Source organism: Vipera ursinii, assembly GCF_947247035.1.
Source record: "Vipera ursinii genome assembly, chromosome: 3".
NCBI lineage: Eukaryota > Metazoa > Chordata > Lepidosauria > Squamata > Viperidae > Vipera > Vipera ursinii.
This window is the reverse complement of record NC_139516.1, coordinates 171532389-171556574: the sequence shown is the minus strand read 5'-3', so window position 1 is coordinate 171556574 and position 24186 is coordinate 171532389. Positions and strand designations below refer to the sequence as shown.

At 38.7% G+C, this 24186-nt stretch overlaps 2 protein-coding genes across 2 annotated transcripts in view; one reads left to right on the top strand and one right to left on the bottom strand.

Moving 5' to 3' along the window:
• Positions 1 to 9661: 9661 nt before the first annotated feature.
• MCM4 (minichromosome maintenance complex component 4) lies at positions 9662 to 21384 on the bottom strand. Its single transcript, XM_083360718.1, has 16 exons — positions 21105 to 21384; positions 19903 to 20058; positions 18419 to 18579; positions 18169 to 18270; positions 17807 to 17902; positions 17629 to 17724; positions 16940 to 17078; positions 16352 to 16572; positions 15831 to 15951; positions 14981 to 15240; positions 13752 to 14117; positions 13184 to 13311; positions 12041 to 12248; positions 10892 to 11120; positions 10607 to 10740; positions 9662 to 10039 (listed from the first exon to the last, which is right to left on the bottom strand). The coding sequence occupies exons 1-16, from the start codon at positions 21196 to 21198 to the stop codon at positions 9947 to 9949; spliced, it is 2604 nt and encodes an 867-aa protein (XP_083216844.1). The 5' UTR covers positions 21199 to 21384; the 3' UTR covers positions 9662 to 9946.
• Positions 21385 to 22158: 774 nt separating this feature from the next.
• Positions 22159 to 24186, top strand: part of PRKDC (protein kinase, DNA-activated, catalytic subunit) — a 97387-nt gene continuing 95359 nt past the window's right edge. The window contains exon 1 of the mRNA XM_083357595.1: positions 22159 to 22392. Coding sequence (XP_083213721.1) covers positions 22227 to 22392 — 166 coding nt within the window. The 5' untranslated portion in view covers positions 22159 to 22226. The remainder of the gene's footprint in view (positions 22393 to 24186) is intronic.

Below are 24186 nucleotides of genomic sequence, written 5' to 3'. Positions count from 1 at the left end.
GGAATTCTGGGAGTTGAAGTCCATGAGTCATAAAAGAGCCGAGGTTGCCTACCCCTGAACTAGGGGAATATTCTGGAGAAATCTGCTATGTAGATTGTGTTCAATAAGCTACTGCTAACGTGCTAAACAAGTATTGTACCATCTGAGTCAATTCATTTCACAGCATATAATGCTTAGCTTTTGTTGGACTATCTAGTTTTGCTGAGGAATCGGCTTCAATGGGCAGTAATCCCTAGCTGAAATTCCCCTGAAGTATAAATTTAAGTCTGCAGACCAGTTTTTAACAGCTTAGGCTAGTGGGAAATAAGATCATAGGAATGACTAGGACGAGAAGGAAATGCTGGCCAGTACTGGGTGATTTTTATCTTGAGGAGTGGTAGCTTTTATTGACTTCTAGCTTGATTTGAGATCCAGCCTTACTGTTCCCAGTACTATACTTATAGGAATCTAATGAAGCTGTATATTTCCAAGATTCCGTTTGAAATTGAATGCTTTCTTCAGACTTACTAACCTTCAAAACCGCACTGCCCTCTGCAAATGACACGTGCCGTGACACCTTACCACCATAGATAAGACTGCCTGAGCATTTAGTGCTGCTTTTACCACATTAGAATATCTTTAAATCTTTACTATAATCTCATATGTAAGCTTACTTGTTACTTAATTAGTTCAGGTATTACTTAATATATGAGGAGGAATAGATTTAAGACAAGCTTTACAACACTTAATTGCATGTTTCAATTTTAATTAAGCTGCCAAGTGAAGCAGAATACCCAATCCAGTTTACTAGTTAATATATATAACGTGAAAGCCTTCGTGTTTGTTTACTTTTAAATGGAACACTGAAAAGCGTGCCTAGGAAGGGGAATTAGCTCAAATGGTAGAGCGCTCGCTTAGCATGCGAGAGGTAGCGGGATCGATGCCCGCATTCTCCAAGCTGTTTTTGTTTTGTTTTTTTAGATTACATCTTCCTCATACAACCCATAGTTAACAGTTCCCTTATTAAGGCAAACTGCTAGTTAATAATCCAGGATAGATTATTATTGCACCAGTGAGTGTTATGAACCACTGTGCTTTTGAATGGATATTCAAAGTTTCTTGGATACTTGACACTTAAGGGAGGAGGAAGGTTGGAACATATATCTATGGGAGAGAAACGTATTTGATTATTCAGGAAGGGGAAGAGAATGAAAGCAGCAGATATCTCACAGTTTCAGCTGCAATAAGCTGAATGAGTGAATCTTTGCCTTTGAAGAAGTGTATTTTTGCCCTTTTTATATTGCTTTAACTTTCTTCCAAAGGAAACAAATATGAATGCTGTATTTGTGCTGATGGAGAACACGTTGTAGTACTTATTTTGTTCCATTCATTTCCTGCGGTGATTCATCAGAGGTTAAGAACACTATTAAAGAGCTCAATTAGCTCGAACGGTAGAGCGCTCGTTTAGCATGCGAGGAATACCGGAGTCGATCCCCGCATTCTCCACTGTATGTTTTTTATATTAAAAAAGCTAATACGCGGGGAGGGGGTGATGGGGATATTCAAATTAAGTCATATATATTTCCCCTTCTTCCATATGCATTAAGTTTTTAAAAAAACTAATGCATAGTAGAATCGTACTTTAGAATTTTGGGATGATTTTTTTTTAAAAAATGAGACTACCGTATTGTATAGATTAGAATAAAGATGTGGGAAATTACTTCAAATAGTAGAGCACTTTCTTAGCACGTGATAGGTAGTAGGATCGATCCACGGGGTAGTTTTTTTTAATATGTTTTTAATTACAAAGCTTTGCTTTTGACTATTACATAAGATCAAGTATAGCAAAAGTTTCCATTTCTTTTCATGAGTGCCTGCAATTGAATGGTTATTATTGTAAGAAGTAGAACTGGCTTAATTAAACATAAGAGAATTACAAAAACTACTCTTTGCTTCTGTTTTATCATACGCACAGACTTCCAACTATTGATATAAATGGCTTGTTTTCATTACAGACTGTTGCTTTGCGATTTTGCTGCTGAATGATCTGTGAATCAACAGAAATCCCTTGATAATTGCCTGTTCTTTCTGACAAAGTTTTTTATACAGAAGCTTCCGAGTTCGAATCAAGGGAGGGGAATTAGCTCAAATGGTAGAGCGCTCGCTTAGCATGCGAGAGGTAGCGGGATCGATGCCCGCATTCTCCAGTTTTCATTTTAGTCTATTTTAATAAGAACTGTTTTGTTCTTTGGAAAAGTACACGCTGCACGTTTATTAAAAACGTTTTGGTCAACAGTATGTCATACATAATGAAGTTTAAAAAAGGAACTAGTCAACCTTTTATCTTCTCTTTTTATTTTCGGGGGCTGCTATGATTATTCAAATGTTAATCTTAAAAAAAGTAATTCTGGAGCTGCAATGCAATTGTTTCCTCACTTTTATATTAAAATCAAAATTATAGTGATTTTTTAAAAAGTAAACTAATATTATTAGTGGTTTATAAAGTGATGGATGTTGTGAGCACTTTTTAATTTATGTTAATACAACAGCAATACTTCACAGATTTAAGATTTGCTTAAAGAAATAATCTTGATAAATTAAGTGATGTTTCTTCTACAGCACAAAACTCAGTTTTTTGTAAATCATTTGCTATTTGTATTTATTTATACATTTGCTGACTCAGTTTATATTCTGTCTTTCTGAACACAAGCTGCCTTATTCAGAAACAAAACAAATAAAGGAATCATTAATTACATGCAAAAAGTAAAAAAAGCCAATTCTTAAGGCAAATCAAATATGTGTCTTAATTTCAACCAGCCCCCACCTCCCCAGCCTGAGCCCAGCCCAACTAGGTGCCCCCCAGGTACGCAGACATGAGATGCACAGGAACGTGGGGTTGATGGTGTTCAGCAGCCCACGCAGTGCAGGTGGGTCTGAGTTCTGTGACCCCCCTGGCCAGCTCTCCAAGCAGCAGGCGGAAGCAGGAGGCAAAGGCACGGGGGAGGGAAGCATGCAAACCAGCCCACTGGATGCATCGTGCGGCCGACCGGCCCAATTCATCCCACTGTCTTTGCTTGCGTGGCCACAACAAAACAAGCAGCCAGCAGTGCATCTGGCAGGTCGGATTACCTGCCTACCCCCCCCGTGCTTCCGCCTCCACCTGCTGTTGGTGCCACTGCTGTGAGGCCCTGCATGCTCAGCCTCCCGTCCAACCTTGTCCTCCAGCTCCGCCACACACGTGGGACGAGCTGCCCACCCACCACCCCACCCACAACAGTCCCAGCAAACAGGAAGGGTGAGGAGCCCCCATCCCCAGAAGAATGCCAGGACTCCCCTCCCCAATCTGCCCAATCCCAATCCTGGAGCTGCCGCACGTGCCTTGCACCCATGCACCTCAGGACCCCATAGCCAGGCCATCCCTGCCTTGCCACCTGCCTTGCCAGTGGCACCGGCAGAAGCAGATCTGTACAGCTCTGCCACCCCTCAGCCCCCCCCCCCAGTCCGGGAAGCCCAGCCCGGGCAAGGGGAGCAAACATAGCAGCAGCAGCCTTGAGTAGGAAGCAAGCGTGGCCAGGCATCCCCTCAGGAAAGCGGGGCCAGGCAGTGGGGTCCCAGCGCCCCAGGAGCTCAAGGGCCAAGCCGTGTGTCCATCATCTAGGGCAGCCCACATTGCCATCCTGGTGCCTCCCACGTGGCCCAAGAGGGTCATTAAGGTTCCTCTGGTGGATCAGGCCCTGGTGCCTGCCCTGGTCCCGCCTCCCTCTACTGGAGACCCCTGGAACCCTCCTGAGCCTTGCCTGGGCCACCACAGGCACACACACCCCAATGCAAGTGATGTCAAGCTGGTCAGTCCCCCCCACCCCACCCGGGCAACCACAATGCTGACTATCTTAAATGAGGCTTATTTTTGGGATAGGGCTTATATTACAACCTCCTGAAAAATCATGCTAGGGCTTATTTTCTGGTTGGGTCTTATTTTGGGGAAAACATGGTATATCTAACTATTTACCCGTGTTGTATGGCTATAGTATTATTATTATTATATCTTCTTTATTACTTGCTCTTTTTGGTTTTATATTATGATTATTATTACTCTATTGCTTTGCATGTATATTGAGAGCTTCTGCACCAGAGATAAATTCCTTGTGTGTCAGAGCTTCCAGAAACATTTCAGTTACCTCAGGAAGAGTCACAGCTGGCACACCAGGTATAATTGAACAAACACACAGCTGCCTCTTGAGAATCTAGTGACAGTTGAAATTAAAGGAGCAATATTCATGTAATTGTTTCCACATCATTTTAGAACATCTGGCTCTGTGGAGATCAGAACAGAACCGACCCTGTTAGCCTTTTGTAAGGCCCTAAGGCTTGGCTATATTCCTGAGTCTGAGGTGCTGAATGTGTCAAGGGCCATTTTCTGGCTTACTGGCTGCTGTGTATATTTATTTTGGATATTTTTATTTTTTTATTTTTTAAAATGTTTTAATGCTTTAATTGTAATATTTTTTTTAATTGAATGGGCAGCTATAAAAATTGAATAAATAAATAAAAAATAAATCTCCACTAGAAAAGCATAAATAGAAAGCTCTGAATAGACTTCAGGTTGCTGTTTGCCTGTTATGTAAAACACATTAAAACCAAACTTGTACAGTGATAATAAACACCAGAAGAAATAAATCAGGCAATTAATAACACACAAAAGGTGTTGGCTGGCTTTTCCTGTTTCTGGATCAAGAGGCCCTACTTATGATCATGCCTTAAGCGCTTGCAGTTCAACTATTACAATGAACTCTATAGCTGAAGACCACTCAGAAGCTACATTTGGTTCAGAATGTGGCACTACTAGTTATGAGATATAAGCCTTCTGTGCCCGCATACTAACACCCGATTTGTAAGATGCACTAGTTACTAGCTGGCTTGTGGATATAAGTCAAGGTGCTGGTTATTTTCTATCAAGCTCTACGTGGCATAATACCTATGCCAGACATGTCAAACTCGCAATGTCACGTGACGTCGCACAACCTATTAGGACGGTTTTGCCATTGCCGGCAATGGGATGGGCGCGGCTTCTGGATGACGCATTCGGCCTGTAGGCTGGCAGTTTGACATCCCTGACCTATGCCATACTGAAAGATCACCTAACTCCTTTAACACCTGTCCATCCTGTATGTTCCAACGCATAGGATTAGCTTGATTCAGTTCTTATCAATTAAGAATGTTATTTGTGAGATCCAGCTACGTACTTGTAGGTGTGCATCCTACCATTTATTCAGGAACTCAAGGCAGCGCATGTAAACACTGTCTCCCATTCCCCCCCCCCCATCATAATCCTATGTGGTAGATTTTATTGAGAGAATTCTTGGCTGAGAGTCATCCAGTGAGCTTGTGCAGCTCAGTTTGAACCTAGATCTGTACAGTTCCAATCTGATAAATTACATACTTTTCATGCTAAGAAATTACTGTTTTGGCTAATTTGGGTTACTGTTTAATATGCTTGATTAAGTTTATTTTCAAACACAAATGGAAAATACAAAGTTTTACATAGTAAATATGAAGTCAAAAATGTCTAAAACCAGTCTAAAACAATTGTGGCATATCCCTTTTGGGTGCATCCTAGAATCTTTCACGAAGATGCTATCTTACTATTTTTCGGACTATAAAATGATGACATGCATCTGAGGCATCTTTTTAAAATCCCAAAATGAACATTTCCTCCATCAGGGTATAATTATGTTTTTAGTGCTGTAGTATGAACAGATGTACAGTTAATTGAACTAATTTTATTATCACAAAAACATGAATATATGTATACATAGTTTCAATTTCCATTTGGCAGGCTATTTCAATATATTTTTTAGCTAGCTATCTTTTGCTCAGAAGAGAACTACTTGTTCTATTTGTTTCTGAATAGAATAGAATATATTGTCATTGTTAATATTTCCCTACAAATATTAGTAATCTGTTGTCCCTTTTTCTGGCACTTTATTAAAAAAAATTAAACTGATTAACATTGTACTATTTATTTCCACCATGGAAAAAAATAAATAGAATTGTAATTCAGCTTTATTCAAGTTTGCCTCCATCTCCTCCTTGTGGTTATAATTATTACAACAAACACAAATATTTTTCCAATAGCAGCAGTGGTATAAAATCTATGCTACTCTGTCCAACAGTAATCCTCTTAGTTTATTTTAGAAAATAGTTTCGTTGTGGTGCAAGGATTTATACTGCTTATACCAGAGGAAAATTTGTTAAGTCTTAGCTAGTTGCTGTGCAAACTGAAACCTGTTCAGTTTAAGTAGTGGCTTGGTTGAACTATAATCTGCTCATCCTCTAATCTATTCAAGACTATTTCAAAATTATATCACTTTTAGTGTGACCAAGAAATAAGACCTATATAAAAGATGGGAGGCAAAATTGATATTTGGTAGAATCAATTTTAACACACAGCCCAAGTAAAGTTTCACCCTATTCAATATAAAACATTGCTGTTTTTTTTGTTGCAAAGATGAGAAAATTTGCTAACAGGAAGTTAGAACAGAAGGTGTATATTACAAGGTTTTGCATGTAGGCTGCAGGAGTTTCTTTTTTATATAGGAACAAAGCACCTGTTCAGTGTAATAAATCTTAGAATAAATTAGAAGTATGTGACAAAGCCCATTACTGCCCATTATTACATCTTTATTCCAAAGAATGTCAAAATAGACCATGTAACTTTTCCTTACAAAATAAAAATAAAGGTCATGTGCAGTCCAGCATACCCAGAAATGGACAAAAAAATGATAGGTTAGAATATCCTGCAGAAGGGAAATGGGGACAGCAAATAAAATGTTTTGTAACCAGTTGTGTTACCTAAGATAGACATTTTGACTGATAAGGCTTCTGATTGTCATTAGCCCATGTTCTTAAAATTTCAGATGTGCCAGAGCTGAAAATGTTTGCTGGTCTCTGTTCATGCATACCTTGCACACTGAGTATGTCAGAAATATCAAATTATATCCTCTGTACACTTCTGTGTTGAAATGCATGCCTTTGCTTTATTGTCATAAAGAAGTTTAATAGCAAGTCCCCATCTGTGGCTCAGTGGTTAAGACGCTGGGCTTGTCAGCTGGAAAGCTGGCAACCCAGGTTCAAGACCTGAGCTCCATGCAACAAAGTGAACTCCTGCCAATCTATGTCTTTGGACAACACTGGCTCAATGGCCTGAAATGGAGATGAGCACCAACCCCTATAGCCGGCAACTAGCCTAATATCTGATTCGCATTATTGATTGCCTAACATTCTAGTATGGCATTCGTTGCTGATATGAATCAAGTTGGCCATTCTTTATGAGGGACTAAAAACCAGTTGTAATTTGAAATCATTTGTATGGATATTAGTCAGCCCTATGAGGTAGACCAAACTAAGAAACAAATGCCAGGTTTGCCTAAAACTGTTTTAAGATTTCTCTGCCTCTTTTATCTTCATAGAAATTTTGGAGTGTCTGAGATGCTTTTGGACCCACCCACCCACCCCTCATCTGGTTTTCTGCAGTGTTCATCTGCTCATCACTTTGGTAATGGATCTTCTCTCTCTGTCAGGGTTATCCTTTTTGTTCTCTCAAATGTTTTACTTTGCGATTTAATTTAAAATGGCTGTTAGTCTCCAGGTCCTAGTACTTGGTTTCTAAATGCTTGAAAACAGAACATCAAGAATACTTCCTTACCCACATTTGACCTGAATGTTTACTCAATTGTACAATTCCCTTGTGTATACACTGAAGCACAAACAGGTTGTGTTCATAAATTATCCAAGAGTCAGCTATGGAGCTCCTTAATGAACTGACATATTAGGAACAGATCTTTCAATGGTTAATGTTATATGGCTCTCTGACTCAGTTTCAAAGCCTCTGTGCTAGTTCCTGTTTTTTAGTTTCTCTCTCTCAAGCCTACATCTGCTTCCCTTCCCCTCCCCCCCCCAAGTTTTATTTGCATTCTGTGAGATTTGCCAAGAGCAATTATTTGTTGTTTGAATGCTAGTGTGCTTTCTATTTAAATACTGGCATCTTAATTTCATTTTAAATGAATTCTAGCCATTTGATTTTCAGAGCTTATAACTTACTGCAGCTGTAGCTTCAGATTCACTTGTCTGAAATAGTCAACTATAGACAACCCAAGTTTTATAGTGTTTTAAGAAAATTACAAGCTATGTTGCTAATACTTCTATGTGACAGGAATACTTTTATCACTTCTGAATGATGGCAGGCCCTGTACTTTGCATATTTCAAAATCAAATCATTAAGTGGCTTACCCAGAGATCTTTGTCATCTTCTCCACTAAGAAAAGCTGCTTGACAGTGACAGGTCAAGCGAACTCCAAAATTGTATTTCAAATTTTCTGTTGCTTTTACTGTATTTACTACATTTATATCTTGTGTTTTGTTCAGATTGGGGCAATACACAACATTCCCTTCTCCTATTTTTTTCCACAACAGCAGACCTTGGAACAGGGTTTGGCTGAGCATGTGTGTTACTGGCTTGAAGTCACCCAGTAAATTTCCATGGCTAAGGGTAGAGTTAAGTATCAGTCCAATATTTTAAGCACTACCTCACATGATTTTCAGTACTATAATATATTATACGTGTCCTATACTTCTGTCATAACCTACAGCATTTATAAAAAATATTATATAAGCTTACTTAGAAGTTGAATTAAATACAATCTATTATAAAGGCAGAATACGACATCAATTTGCTACACTGAAAAGCAGAAAAGTTCTGGCTTAAGATACATACATGGTTGGAAAAGATGACTAAAATACAGGCTGAATTGAAACCAGAGCTGTTTCTGTTAGGAATATTAGGAGCTAAGTATGAGAAGGAGAATGAGTATCTAATATTGCATGTATTGACAGCAGCGAGAATAGCATTTGCCCAATACTGGAAAAATGAAAACTACCAACTGAGGAGATTTTAATCAAGAAAATTTTAGAGTGTGCAGAAATGGACAGGTTAACCTTAGAGATTAAAGAGAAAGAGGATTCAATTTATTTTAAAACATGGGATAAATTTTACCAATGGTTAGGAAAACGAACTAGCAAGAAATGAATTTGATATGTTATTTTGAATATATATTACTAAGGAGAATGATATGTTACTGTTTATGATTATCATTTAGCATATATATTATAGCTATTTACTGTTATATTAATTAGTGTTAATTGAACATATGTACCCGGACAATAGTCTGTTTGCTAAAGCTTGAAAATGTTATTGGGGGGCAATCCCAATGTTATTCCCAACCCTGTTCCTACCCCAATCCCAATCCTAACCCCATCCCAAATCCTGATCCTTAGCCTGGTTATATCCTCTTCCTAACCCTATAAAATTCAATATATAAAAAAGCAGAAAACCAATTTGCTCCTCAAAATATTATCTTTCATATGTTGATGTGGTATTCCAATAGCTCAGAACAATAATAACTAATGAGGACTACCAAAACTAACTACATTATGCAGAGGTGAGCTTACAAATATTCAGATGGAAAATTAAGTTAAAAATGAAGATTTGTCCACAATACACATAAAGGATGTGGCAAGATTCACTGACCCAGTTTTTTACCTGAATTGTTTGCTGAAATTATTAAGAAAAAAAAAATCAACCACTGTATTTCAGCCAAACAGATGCAACTACTAGAAGTTTGTGATGACAGATTTTTTTATTGTAACATTATTTAAAAATTTTATGTAATAATGACTGCAACATTATTTCAACAATCTTTGAATTCTAATTGTCTACTACCCCTGGTGTTTAAAGTATAGAATATATTCAGGTTAAAATGCTAAGGAAGTATATTCATGAAGATAAAATCCACTGTGCTTTAAGTATTTAAATTTTTTAAAAATTAAAGTTTAGGCATTAATGTTCAGTGGTGATGTTGACAGCCTCTGTTAAACAGTATTTTTAAATTACAGCAAAATGGTGTTTGAATTAAAGTAGTCTCACAGTCCTCCCAGTTACAGTCAAGAAATCATCATCAGCCAATGCATGAAGTGCTTCTTCAAACATTTCTTTAGTGATAGCCTTGAAGAAAAAAATTGAAATGAACAAATATGATTTTAATTGACCTGCATAATATCAGCATTACTTTATCTCATCAGTTTTTTTCCTTCACTAAACTCATTCAAGATTCAACTATAATTCAAAATGTACATATAATCTAGAAATTATATAATAGATTCAGATATCTAAAACAGTGTTGGCAATGTAGCCTTCTCCAATATATTATCCTACAAATGTTTAAATCACATTCCATGCTGGAATTGTAATCCAACAGAGAGAACCAGACTGGAAAAAGTATTCTAAAATAACTGTTCTCCAATTTATGCAAAGACAAAATGGCCTCAACCAGATCAACATTGTTCTCCAAAACATACACATTGTCTTTTGCATTTTCTGGCTGCCTATGAAAAATGCAAATAAATTCTTATAGCAGGATAAGATATAATATTTTATTTGATTAGTAGTTACGGCTTTTCAGTAGCTATGAAATAAATAATAAAAGTGAAGACAAAACATTGAAAAATAAATAGAAGTGCTTTGTTGGCTTGAGATAAAATACACAAACTCTTAAGCTTGTTTCAAACTTACTGTTTCAGATTGCGCACGAAGATCATCAAAGAGTTGTTGATATTTTAGAGCTGGTGTTTTACCCTTGGACTGAATAAGTTTCTTCAAAGCTTGAGCCAATTCTTCTTTGCGCTTACGGGCAGTGGCACTCATCCCTTTAAGAGCAAAAACAGGGAGTAAATCATAGGAAGAGGATTCTACATTCTAATATCTTTTAAAAAATCCAGATTATGGTATCAAGTATTTTTAGTTTTATCATCATGTGGAAATATTTATACAAAACATGTATTATTATAATATGAAGACCTGTTGTAAGAATAGATATGTCCACAATTCCAGTCCTTGGATCAGTGGCAGACTGTTTTAATGCCTCACGATGAAGACGTTTTGCTTCTTCTACATCTATTGTTTCCACCTTTGCAGAAAAACGCACTTTAGCGTGAGCTTCAGCCAAACGAATCAATGATTCTAGCTGCCGAGGATATGCTGAAACCATCCCTTTACCACTTCCAACTTTTCTCATATCCACATATGCCTAGTAGAGAAGATTGTAATATTAATTGTATATATTATATATACGGATTAAACATTTTAGAGGAGACATAACTGAGAGATTACAAATATTAAAAACACCAGTTCTACTATTTAATCCAAACAATGGCTAAATTGTTTACCCTCAGCCACTGGGGGATAGGGTGACAGTATTCATATAATTTTCAATATTTATGGGATCAATGATTTATCTCCCCTTTAAATATTTATGTAAGGGATATATGTAATGTATATTACTTAGAATTTAGTTGAACATGCAACTGGACCTATGTAGGCAAGCAATTCCCTTAATTAGCTCATCCTTATCGCATCCACTCATAAGTTTGTAGCAGAAAGTGACCACCCACCCACCCATTTCCCTGCAACAAAATCCTTGGGCATTCATTTGTGCAACTAACGAGTTAATATGTTTAGGGCAGAGTTCTTCAAACAATACCTAACTTCACATATTCAACTAAGTAGCCTTAAATTAATGCATGAAATTCTATTTTAAATTTAACACTGACATGAGACTCCAATCAGTTCCAAATCATGTTTATTTGCCCATTCAATACATTCATTTCTGAGGATCTATACCTACCAACACTTAAGAGGTGCTCCTGCTGTCTGCAGCACAATGTTCTGGAGAGTGCCTCAATTTTCCCTGTGGGATCATCTATTTATACAAAGGTACTCCGTCCAAATGGATTTAATCCAGAGCAAGTTCCCCTATTCTCATGTAACCATATTTTAGGCCATGCTTTTCAAATAAAATACCCTTTTTATATACTTGTTAATTTAGAGTCCCTTGCAATTAATTAGATTTCCCACTAGAGCTTTAAATGATTATTAGACTCCAAAATCAGATGGGTAATTAAAGAGTGTGCTGTGCGAAAGTTAAAAAATGTTTTAGCCTGCTTGTACCTCAATGAGAGCTTGACTTGCTTCTTCACTCAATTTGGGATTGATGTAAGTACGAGCATAAGCTATATAGTCTCTAAGTACTGCCATATCCATGTATTCCTCTTCAACCTGTTCTTCAGTTTGGTAGTATAATGAAACCAAATGATGAGCTAAACGTCTATCATATGCTTCATCACGAGGATCCAACATAAGGAAAATGAGATCAAATCTATGTGGAATAAAACAATATGAATGATTTTTCCATCATTAATAGGACTGCTTCTTGAAAAATGACAGTAACTCGTTACAAAAACATGATAATTTTATTACATTCTGGAATGTGTGAAGTTCATCCAGTAAAATCTAAGTTAGAATTTTGTTTTTTATGTATGGCATATTTATTTTATTTTATTTTATTTTAATTCCATTTATATCCCGCCCTTCTCCGAAGACTCAGGGCGGCTTACAAGCTTAGCAATCAATATTTATTTGATTTCTGTCCTGCCTTTCACACAGAAGAGGACATACAGAGTGTCTGTGTGCCTTCCTATTTTCCCCCACATTCCGCTCGCTGTTGAGGCAGGTTGGGTTGAGACAGTCACACAATGAGCTTCTTTGAGAATGGACTATATGACCATAAGCTACAAATCTTAGGTCTTCTAGTGGCATGTATCCCTATTGCTGCCTCCTTAAATATTTAAATTTTCCTCTGCCTATGCAGTTCCAGGAAAAGCCATGGCTTCTTTTAAGGAGCACCTGCGGTTAATGAAAGTGCACCCATGCCAGATCTGAAGTGTTCTTGCCCACTTCAGATTTGAATATTGCAAGCTTCAGAACAAACTGCCTCCTTCTGGAGTATACCAAGAAAGCAATATAGAAGGGTCTGTGAAACAGCTTCCCTTCACCTGAACATTTAACACTGGCATCTTCCTCTTGTTGGGTAAGCAGTCACACAATCCCAGAAGATACAGTACTTCTGAAGAGTTACAAACAAGTGCTCTGTGAATACTCATTCCTTACACTTCAATATACTGTTTTGCCTTTAAATCCAAAGCATTGTACAGCCCTAGAAGGGAGTTGGTGAAAAACTCTGCAAAGAACAAAAGAGTAATGTTATGCAAAAATAACTACTAGCAATGATAGTGCATATATTTCAGAGCATACCTAGATAACAATGTGTGGGGAAGCTGGATATTTTCAATTGTAGTTTTCTTTGGATTCCACTGGGATTCTATTGGGTTAGCAGCTGCCAAAATGGAAGTACGAGCATTTAGCTGGCAAATAATTCCAGCCTGTTAGGAAGAAAAAATGTGAGATTCTCTTATAATTCTGGATCTCATTTACATGAAAGTGCAGCAATGAACTTCTTATGTTTTACTCTTTTATAAAAACTCTGTAAGTGAACCATTTCTCAATTGTTCTGTGTGAATAAGACCATAAACTATATGTTAGGGGGAAATGCAAGTATTAACTCTTTCTCTGGTCAATAGACCTTTCTTAGGACATCCTCTTTTTCTTATTATTCCCATAAACTCAAGCATTTCGGTTTTCCCCCCTTTATACTATTTGAATTTTTTTTCTCTTGGACTGTCATGCCTGCTTATTTGTCCTATCCTATTTTGCATGAATGATTCCATTTGGGTATAGAGGTATCTGCACTCACACCTGGAGGCCAGATATAGAGGGAATAGAATTTACCAAAATTTTAAAATGCAGATTTTATTAAGCTTACCTTGGCAATAGACAGTGTTTGTTGCTCCATAACTTCATGAAGCACTGATCTTGTACTTTCATTCATTTTGTCAAACTCATCAATACAGCAAATCCCATTGTCACTGAGGACCAAAGCTCCAGTCTGTAGAACTAATTGTCTTGTTTCAGGATCCTTCATTACATATGCTGTAAGACCAACAGCACTAGAGCCTTTTCCAGATGTATACTGTCCTCTTGGAACCAGGTTATAAACATACTGAAGCAACTGTGACTTGCTGGTGCCAGGATCTCCACAAAGCAGAATATTAATCTCAGCCCGGAAATTACCTCTGCCAGTGTGACTGAAATCTTTTCTTGAACCTCCAAATAGCTGAAGAAGAATGCCCTGCAAAACAATTTCAAGGTCAAAACTCCCCCGCTCTTTAAAGATTTAATCATTTTATTAAAAAAATGAATCATGTGATTTTGAAATTTCAAATTCAGATAATAATTAGTTATCTGATTAATATGTACAGAACATTTTCTTAGAACATCTAAGTGATATAATCTCATGGATATGTCTGGTCATATGCATCTTTTCCATAGAACAGGTATTACTTCTCAGAAAACCTCCTTGCACTCTGCTTAGAGACATATCTTGTTATATCATTTGTTAGCCTTTTAAAAACACATCCAAAATCAGACTAAACCTCCAAACTATAAATCTTAATTAAATTAATTGATGTATGTTTTAAAAATTTAAGGGGCAATTTAAGGTAGTATTAAAAACCTCTGACAAGATACAACAATTTCCCCTAGGCAGTGTTCTTACTTTTGAAATAGACATTAGCTATCCAAGTTAAGTATTTTATATTGTTTGGTTTCAAATTATGAAGTATCTTATTTTATATACTCCCAAAATGAATTGCCTCATTCATTTATACTGAGCCATCAGTATAACGGATTTTCACCTGTAGTAAACCACTAAACTAAAAGTTCTCTACTATCAATATAAGAAAATGCTATCTAAATTCCTTAAGTGAAATTCACTTCCTATACTTGTGCCTAATTATCAGTGTTTCAGGTTTTAAACCCCATGCCTTACATAATATAAAGCCACTTTACTCATTGCTGGATTTTATTAATTTTTCATAATTTGACCATAATTTATTAGAATACTTGTTCCAAGCGGTGTGCAAAGTATTTCATGCATTTCATCAACATAGCATCTGGTTCAGCTGCTCAAATATAATTTTAAGTTTTCCTTACCTTTTTAATGTCTTCGTGCTCATATATGCTTGGAGCAAGAGCTGAAGAAAGTCTGTCATAAATATCTGGTTTTTGAGAAAGCACTTGAAGCATTTTTTCACGTTCTTCTGTAAACATTTTCTGTTCTGCTCCTTCTTCAAGTCCATGGAGACGTTTTGAATCAGTTTTGCAGTAATGAATAACATCAATGTGAGTCTTATAGACAGACCTTACACTGCTCATTCTTGGGATGACACGAACAGGAACTGCTCTATAGATTCCTGACCAAAAATAAAATAGTATTAGGTTTACCATATATATTATATATACAGTTTTCTTAAAATGTTAATCCAATAGCTGTCTACTTTGGCTAGATTATGGAGTTCACAACTGGATACTAGTAATGCTCCTACATAATACAATTATATGTTGGAAATATTTTTTAAGTAATATACAACAGATAGATCCACCTCAGTGGTTATGTCTTACCTTCAGTAAAAATATGTTATAATAAGCAATCAACATGGGAAATTATTTTGTTCAGCAATAAAGATAACACATCCAAAATGAACTCCATCATTCTTGGATTCGTGAAATAATTATGTTGTACCCAAAACAGAGAAATTGTTTTGGAACAAGTCATTGTGTTTTGGAGGATCTGCAGAACTTTTGGAGATGCCAGTTTCAGCAAAAGGAAACCAGGAATGTTTCAGATAAAACAAAGTCCAGATATCCTGGAGGGTGTAGCCCCCTTTTCATTCCCAAAACCTTGTAGCATATCACGCCCATGCCCTGCTCTTCTCAGTGCATTTTTGTGGTCACCCATCCCAGGATTATAAAAAGTAAAATACTATCAATCTTTTTTCCTTACCAGTAATATTAACTCTGTCCCCAGGCTGAACTTTATCCACTAAATCATTGTGAGCAAAAAGGATAACAGTGTATGGTGTCTGACCAGCTGGCATATCTTCTGGAGACTCCTGTAGTTTGATCTGACAGAAAACCAGTGCAAAAATATATATTTCTATTATTAGATAATCTCAAAATGTTCTTCTTCAAGAAAACTATCAAGAGCAAAAAGGAAGGTGTTTTCCTAGGCTGTATAGTTCTTAGAAGATACGATAAACTGAGATTGCAGCTGTCTACTGTCAATTAATTTAGCTTTGACTAGGTCAAAAGTAATTTCAAAAGACATTTAAAACAAGGATTTTTAAAGAAGGTATAATATAGCATGGTATAAGTTAACTGTTTAATTAGCATGTAGCCCAAGGAATGAACATTTGCAAGTCACTATAGACCTGGAGCTGAAGACTAACAAGAAACATACATATAGTGATTTTTGAAAATTAAGATTGTCAGAATCTTTTATGATTGAAGATAAGAGCAACATACCATTTGTTTATCCGAGAACAGAGAGCGATTGTGAATCAAATTCATACTATGTGTGGTGTTACAATTCTTACATGCTGATGGTTCAGAAATCCTGCCACGATCAATCTCAACTCTTGTTGTGAATCCACAGACTTGACATTTGAAGAAAGCTTCTTGCATTTCCGGAATTAACTGGGATGTTCTGATCACCATGCCGCTGATTGTGATAAGCTGATCAATATCTAATTTTTTTAAAAAAAAAAATAGTTAATCATAATGAAAATTGTATTACTGTAAAATGGCATCTAGCATTTCTAAGCATATCTCAAATGGATATAGATACAATAAGACCACATCCAAAATATTCATTGTACAATTATACACTTATATATAAAGTGAACTATTCTATTTCAAAATAAAGCTGATATATTAGGAAATAATTTCCCAAATGACAGTGTTTCTCCCCTTGAAGCAAATACATTTGTTAAAATTAACAATAGTGACAAAATGGACTAAAATTCAGTTGGTTACAAACCTATTGACATCTAAAGACATTTATAAACAATTTCTATGGTAATACACAAATATCGAACTTGTACCAAAACTTACCTTCAGGGTTCAAACCTCTCATGTTTCTTGTCTTTAATGCATTGTATGGTCTAACCTGAATTTGATGTTCCAGTATGGAATCAGGGTAACGCTCAAAGAAAATTTCATTAGCAGCCATATCAAATGTTGGGATTACTTCCTATGCAAGTTAGATACAAATGAAAAGTACATATTGACTTTTTTCAGCACTAGCACACCCTTCCCCTAAAAAGCAACTCAGTCATTCAATCCAATTGTATAGTGGATAGATTCAGAATCTACATTACTGATATATTTGTTTTAAAACACGTGTGTGTGTGTGTGTGTATGTGTGTGTGTGTGTGTAATATCTCATGCAGTGGCTATATATTAGTGTGTGGTTTTTCTGGACACATAGGGCTTTTTCTTTTTAAAAAATAATGTCAAACCCCCCCCCCCCAAATTGTTCTGGACTTAGGCAGCCTCTAAATTATTTAATAAATAATTATTAAGCAAAGACTCAAACCATTCAATAAAATTTTCAGATCAAAAGAAATGCTTGTTCATTAAAATAAGCAACTGTGTAATTCCTAATCACAAGAACTCTTATAATTTTTGCAACATTTTTATCCTGCACATTAATGAACATCCAAATTACTTAAAGCAATTAATCCAAACTGTCTAAAATTACCTTTGGCTAGGACTATTCCTTCATTAAAAACGACTATTACCTGTGGATAGCAAATCAGCTGTCTGTAAAGATTTTCATCAAATGATTTTAGATGGTCACAATTTAGATTCAGAAATGGTTCCCCAATTAAGTTTATCTGCAAGGTGAACAAAGATTGAAAATTAGCTGGTAAATCTTCCAACACAAGCCTAAGTTAAATAACGATGCTATAATTATACCTCTTCTAGTCTCTGCATGTATAAAGGTTCATTAAGATCCAAGCCAATGTTTTCTTCTTCCTTAGCTGTTGGATCAATAAAACGCTGAAGAAATCTCTGAATATTTGAAAACAAGAGAATACAGCTTCAGTTCTTGGGCTTATACAGCAAAATCACAATAGGATAAAAAAAATCCTGATGATGGTCCTCAACTCAAACAAGTCTCCACAAGGGCTATCAATTTTATGTAATCAAAGAAAGCATAATAATTAAATATAAATACCCCGAAGCATTCAGCAAAATGCTTTTCATGCATACTGCATGTTTAGACTCCAAGTCTGTTACCACAATTTCAGATCAAATTATGATGTGTAACTACTTACCTGGAACTTTTCTTTACACGAGGCTACATTGACATCTGTTCCCCAGATCACAAGTTTTTGTCCAACAGAGTGTTCAGTTGCCATCGCATCACCTGGTGCAGGCTAAGTAAAACAGGAACTTATTAATATCAATCAAAAGGATACAATTTTACATTTATTTATCCAAGAGAATGCCACTCTCAGTTCACCCTTTTTAAAATATACATAGAGTTGACATGTGTACCTTCTGAAATGTGTGAAAAAAACCTACCGTATCAGAATGCAGATCCACCTGCCTGGTTTTACGGACAGAGCCAAGATCAGCCCGTTGTCTAATTGGAGTCCCTCGTGCACCACTCCTTGGTGTTCCTTCCACTCTAGAACTAGGTGTCCCATAGGTCAGAGGTGAACTAATATCAAAATCCATGGGAACTATTAGAGAAAAAGTTTTATAACATAGGTTATATCTTTTAAACACAAGCTTGATGATTTATTTCATTTCCTGCCAATATAAAACTTCATGTAATTACAAGGCTATTTTATTAGATTTATATCCTCCACTGTCAACAGACACTTAATAGGTATCAATAACCATATGCCAAATAACTATATAAAATTGAAACTTGCAAGATAAAAATAAACCCTAATAGAAACTTCTGTTTGTTTCAACCTATCCAGACACGACTCCTTCAGCTACAGACCAAGACCCTGTAACACACATCTGGGGTAGGAATATATAATTGACTATCACTAATGTACTCATGATACTGCACCCTGAACTGACTACAGGTAGTCCTCAACTTACAACAGTTCATTTAGTGACTGTTTGAGGTTCCAATGGCACTGAAAGAAGTGATTTATGACAGTTTTTCACATTTATGACCGTTGCAGCATCCCCATACTCAAGTGATCAAAATTCAGATGCTTGGCAACTGGTTCATATTTATGACTGTTGCAGCATCCTGTGGTCATGTGATCCCCTTTTGTGACCTTCTGACAAGCAAAGTTAATGGGAAAGCCAGATTCACTTAACAACTGTGTTACTAACTTAACAAAATGCAGTGATTCACTTAACAAGTGTGGCAAGAAGGATTGTAAAATGGGGGAAAATTTACTTAACAAATGTCTCGCTTACCAACAGAAAATTTGGGCTAAATTATGGTCGTATGTCAAGGACTATCTGTATTTTTCCCAATACAGGTAGCCTTCAGTTTAGAACAGCAACCACAATTGCCAGCGATAAGCAACACAGCCTTAAATTGCAGTGTCACATGACCAGTTCTGGTTACCATCATTAGGCAAGGATAGTGTGGGTTGTTAAACAAGGACCTCACATCACTCCGACATCCAAATTCCTGCCAGCTTCCCCACCGACTTTGTGGGAAGCCAGCAGGGAACATTAGAAATCGCAATCCTGTGATCACAGGGAAATTGCAATAGCCAGAACTCCAAGGACCGAGTTGTAATTATCACTCATTCAGTGTGAAGGATCATTGAATGAAACAAGGAACACCTGTAGTGTTATGAATTTGATGCCTCAAATTTAAGACTGTATATCTTTTCCTATGCATTCTGTATTTGTATTAATATTCTTCATCCATTTTTACTGATGACAGAAGAACACCAATTAGAAATAAAGTTAAACAAATTATGTTAGAAAATTATTTACTACATATCTCAAATTTACTTGACAAATAATAACTTTAAAAATCCTAGTAGTTTAATGCAATCATTATCATCCAATGTTAAAGATACCTGAGTTCTGCATTTGTGGTGGACTGGAAAACAGAGCATCCTGACCATTTGGGCTTTGTATGTCAACTGGTGGAGAAGTTGGCATTGGTTGCAAATCTGTAGAGTCATCCAGGCGACTCTGCTGTGACGGAGTGGAGCGTATGGATTCAGAAGCAGCTGCAGCAAGAAATACTGTAAATAAAACTTCAAACTAGAGTTCCAAGAAAAATCTGCACAAGAAACTACTTCTAGAGCAGGGGTCTTCAAACTTGGCCCTTTTATGACTTGTGGACTTCAACTCCCAGAATTCCTCAGCCAGACACGCTGGCTGAGGAATTCTGGGAGTTGAAGTCCACAAGTCATAAAAGGGCCAAGTTTGAAGACCCCTGTTCTAGAGCATCAGAAAGTGAAAATACTTTCCCTTCCTTAATCTAACAGCATACTCAAATGACAGCAAAGTGGTAAGGCTGCATTCTGCTTGGTACTTCTCAGTGTGGTTGAGATGAATAAAAACGTTTACTCTACCTTTAAACAGTTGTTATTGCAATATTTTACCAATTGAGATCTCCAAAATGCTCCTGTACTAGGAAGCTACAGGAACGAAAACAATCAGAGGGTAGGACTCAATAGTTAATAGCCTATCTATCTAATGAGCAAGCCACCCGCAGAAAAACCCAAAGCAAGACAGTTGCAGATCCTTGCTTGCAAATACATGCACAATTCGGGATGATACAACGGCGGCCCCCTTGCGCGACAGAACTTGGACGGATCAATTAGCCGGGTTGCACTATTCAAGGCAGGGGTCTTCAAACTTGGCCCTTTTATGGCTTGTGGACTTCAACTCCCAGAATTCCTCAGCCAGCTTTGCTGGCTGAGGAATTCTGGGAGTTGAAGTCCACAAGCCAAGCTGGCTGAGGAATTCTGGGAGTTGAAGATGCGATCCCTTGAATCAGGGGTCTTCAAACTTGGCCCTTTTATGGCTTGTGGACTTCAACTCCCAGAATTCCTCAGCCAGCTTTGCTGGCTGAGGAATTCTGGGAGTTGAAGTCCACAAGCCAAGCTGGCTGAGGAATTCTGGGAGTTGAAGTCCACAAGCCATAAAAGGGCCAAGTTTGAAGACCCCTGATTCAAGGGATCGCATCCAATCGATCACTTGGGACTCGGCGAAACGAAGGACGAGCAGAGCCATCTTCTCCCTTAGCGCTCGGGGATCAGCAACTTACGGGTAGGAGCGTTGGCGTTCCCGCCAGTTGGGGTGGTTTCCCCTCTCGAGCGTTTTTTGCCTCGGCGACTCGGAGTCGATGCTGGCGAGGACATGGCTGGGCGAATCCTAAAGGAAAGAGGAAGGGAAACGACAGGGAACGGGGAGCGCCGCACTACAGAGAATGCCAATAATCAAGTGCGGTTCATCGACCTCCTCCTCTGTTAACGGCGCCCAAAGCCCGCCGCGAGGACTTTCAAGCAAACCAACCCGCTCCTCCGCGAACGTCTGGAACTTTTGGCTCGTTTTGCCCAAATAGGCTTAGCAGGGGTGGAAAAAAAAAACACGCGCCAAATGGGATCACATGACCGCGCGTTTTCGCGGGCTTTCTCGCCAATTGCAAAGCGGGAGAAGCCACGTCTGCTCGGAAAGGGGGGAGCTCATACCCGCTTGCCTCTTGCGTGTTTAATGTTTGAAGTGGTGTTTTTGAGTGGGATGGCTAGAACGACGAAAAGCCGTTTGTCGGCTTGCTGGAAGGGGCTGCTGACCAAGCCATACGGCCCCGTGTGCTTCCAAGTACTTTTTTTTCCACGTTGAGTTCCCCCTGTGTTCAACTAGTACAGGGGTAGGCAACCTCGGCTCTTTTATGACTCATGGACTTCAACTCCCAGAATTCCTGAGCCAGCATAGCTGGCTCAGGAATTCTGGGAGTTGAAGTCCATGAGTCATAAAAGAGCCGAGGTTGCCTACCCCTGAACTAGTACCTCGATGTCTCAAAGAGCCTCTTTACTATTCAGATAAGGAATATCCAATTAATGTAAAGGGGGAGTTTGTCTAACGTTGTATCCTATTTCAACATCTCGACAGGACCAAGCGAATAAGAATATCCTGTCATCCTAGACAAGATTCTCCCCCCCAATTCCAGGCGGCAATGGTTTAATCTAATTTAATGTGCAGGCAGCTTCCGCTTGCTAAAGCCAATCCCGTGATGTTTTCTTGCGCCTCATAAGAGTTGGTTTATTCCTTGGATATTTCGCTTTTGATCCTCCTCCTCCTCCGTCCGGCTGTGGGCTTGGTTTCGTCCACTCCTCTCCGCTTCCCTTTTGAGCCCGAGCTTGTTCCTGCTGCTGGTACGGCGGGCGGCATGGCGCCCTCCGGTGCAGCGCCTGGCGGTGGGTTGCAGGGCTTCCTTTTCCAGCTGCACGACACCCTTCGGAGATCAGACCCCGGCAGTGCAGCGCTCCACGGATGCGGCTTAATCCGTTCTTTAGCGGAGGCGTGTCTCGTTAGCAGTGGAGACGACATCCTGGGTGTGTAAACAATTGATCAAGGCGTGACCTGACGTCTCGGCAATGCATTCCTTTTAAAAAGCAAACAAACTTCGGTGGTGAGGCAGTGGAATTGGGGCTTTGGGATGTAAACGCAAGCGACGCGTTTCTCTAACTATACTCTCCGTTCGATGCGTTGCTTATTCAGCGAGCCTTACTTCGTAATGTTGCAGCTATGTGATCCATTCTGGAAGCAGAATGTTTACTTCCAGACTCAGTTGTAGTTAATTAGGTGAAACGGACGGGAAAACAAAATTGCAGACAGAAGTATAGATGCTAGCGCCTGCATTCGCAAATGCTCTGCACTAAACGGAACAATTGGTTGGTTACAACCTTCCGAGTAATGAGTTGTGCAGGAGAACTTAAATCGTCCTATTACCGTGTAGATACTACATCACTTTTGGGGAGTATTATTTATGAAATTGAGGTTTATTTACATTATGTTAAACTGCTTTACAGGGTTAAGTTCTCAACAAAGTGATATATAAAGCTATAGTAATCTTGGTATCTTTCGATAAAGCTGCTGGAACAATTTGATTTCTGAATCAGCAATAGTAGGGAGCTGCAGTGTAACCTAACAGTTAAAAAAGTGTTCTGTCTCAGCAACTCTAAGACCTGTGGACTTCAATTCCCAGAATTCCTTAGCTAGAATGCTATCTGGGGAATTCTGGAATTCGAAGTCTTTAAAGTTGCTGACTGCTCTTGCTGTTTCTCAGTCTAATGTGAGAATGAAATGAGTGGCTAGTCACATTTCAGTGGTAACAGATTCTCCACTATTTAATTTAGCATGATGAATAAACCCAAGCAAGATTTGAAATTGTCTTAACTTCTAGACTGCATTTAGATTTTCACCTTCATCTGTGATGTTGAAAAAAAAAGCCAAATGCATAATCCTTGTTCCATTATGTCATGTATTTCCTGGACATGCCATTCTTTGTTACATTCATAGGGATAGTGTTACATTCTGAAACCCTTTATTTGGAAATACAGGTAGTCCTTGACTTACGACCACAAATTGGACCAGAATTTCCATTGCTAAGCAATGGAATTTTTTTTTTTGCCACGTCTCCTGGAAGATGGCCGCTCGCAGCTGATCGCGGAGATCAAAGGATGCGAGTTTGGCATGGAGCCCTGCAGGGGGCTGCTGTTCCCTAGCCCAGATGGGTGACAGGACCCTCCAAGGCTTCGGTGGGGCCCGTAATGAGCGCCAGCAATAACAACGGGGCGGTATTGGAAAGGACGGCGAAGCGGCAAGGAGGCAAGGCTCCCGGACTCGAAGGGGCCAAGCGGAACGGCTCGATCAGGCTGACGGTCGAATTACAACGGCCGACAGCAACCGGCGGCACCCCACGGCAGCCTGTAAAGCGGCCGATGATGGTCGGGCTGCAACGTGCAGTTTGCAGCCTTTTCTGGCTCGCTTAGACCGGCAGAGAGCATATACTAGCCGGCAGCTGCCGATGGGATCTTGCAGCGGCCTCCAAATCAGCTGTTAAGCGGCCTGCTTGGATGCGAGTAACCGGCGGCACCCCGCGGCAGTCTGTAAAGCGGCCGATGATGGGCGGGCTGCAACACGCAGTTTGCAGCCTTTTCTGGCTCGTTCAGACCGGCAGAGAGCATATACTAGCCGGCAGCTGCCGGTGGGATCTTGCGGCGGCCTCCAAATCAGCTGTTAAGCGGCCTGCTTGGATGCGCGGCATGTGGAAGCCTGCAACGGACCTACAACGACCTGATCGATCTCCCTTCGACAGACAAACGGTCCGGTCCTGCAGCCACCTG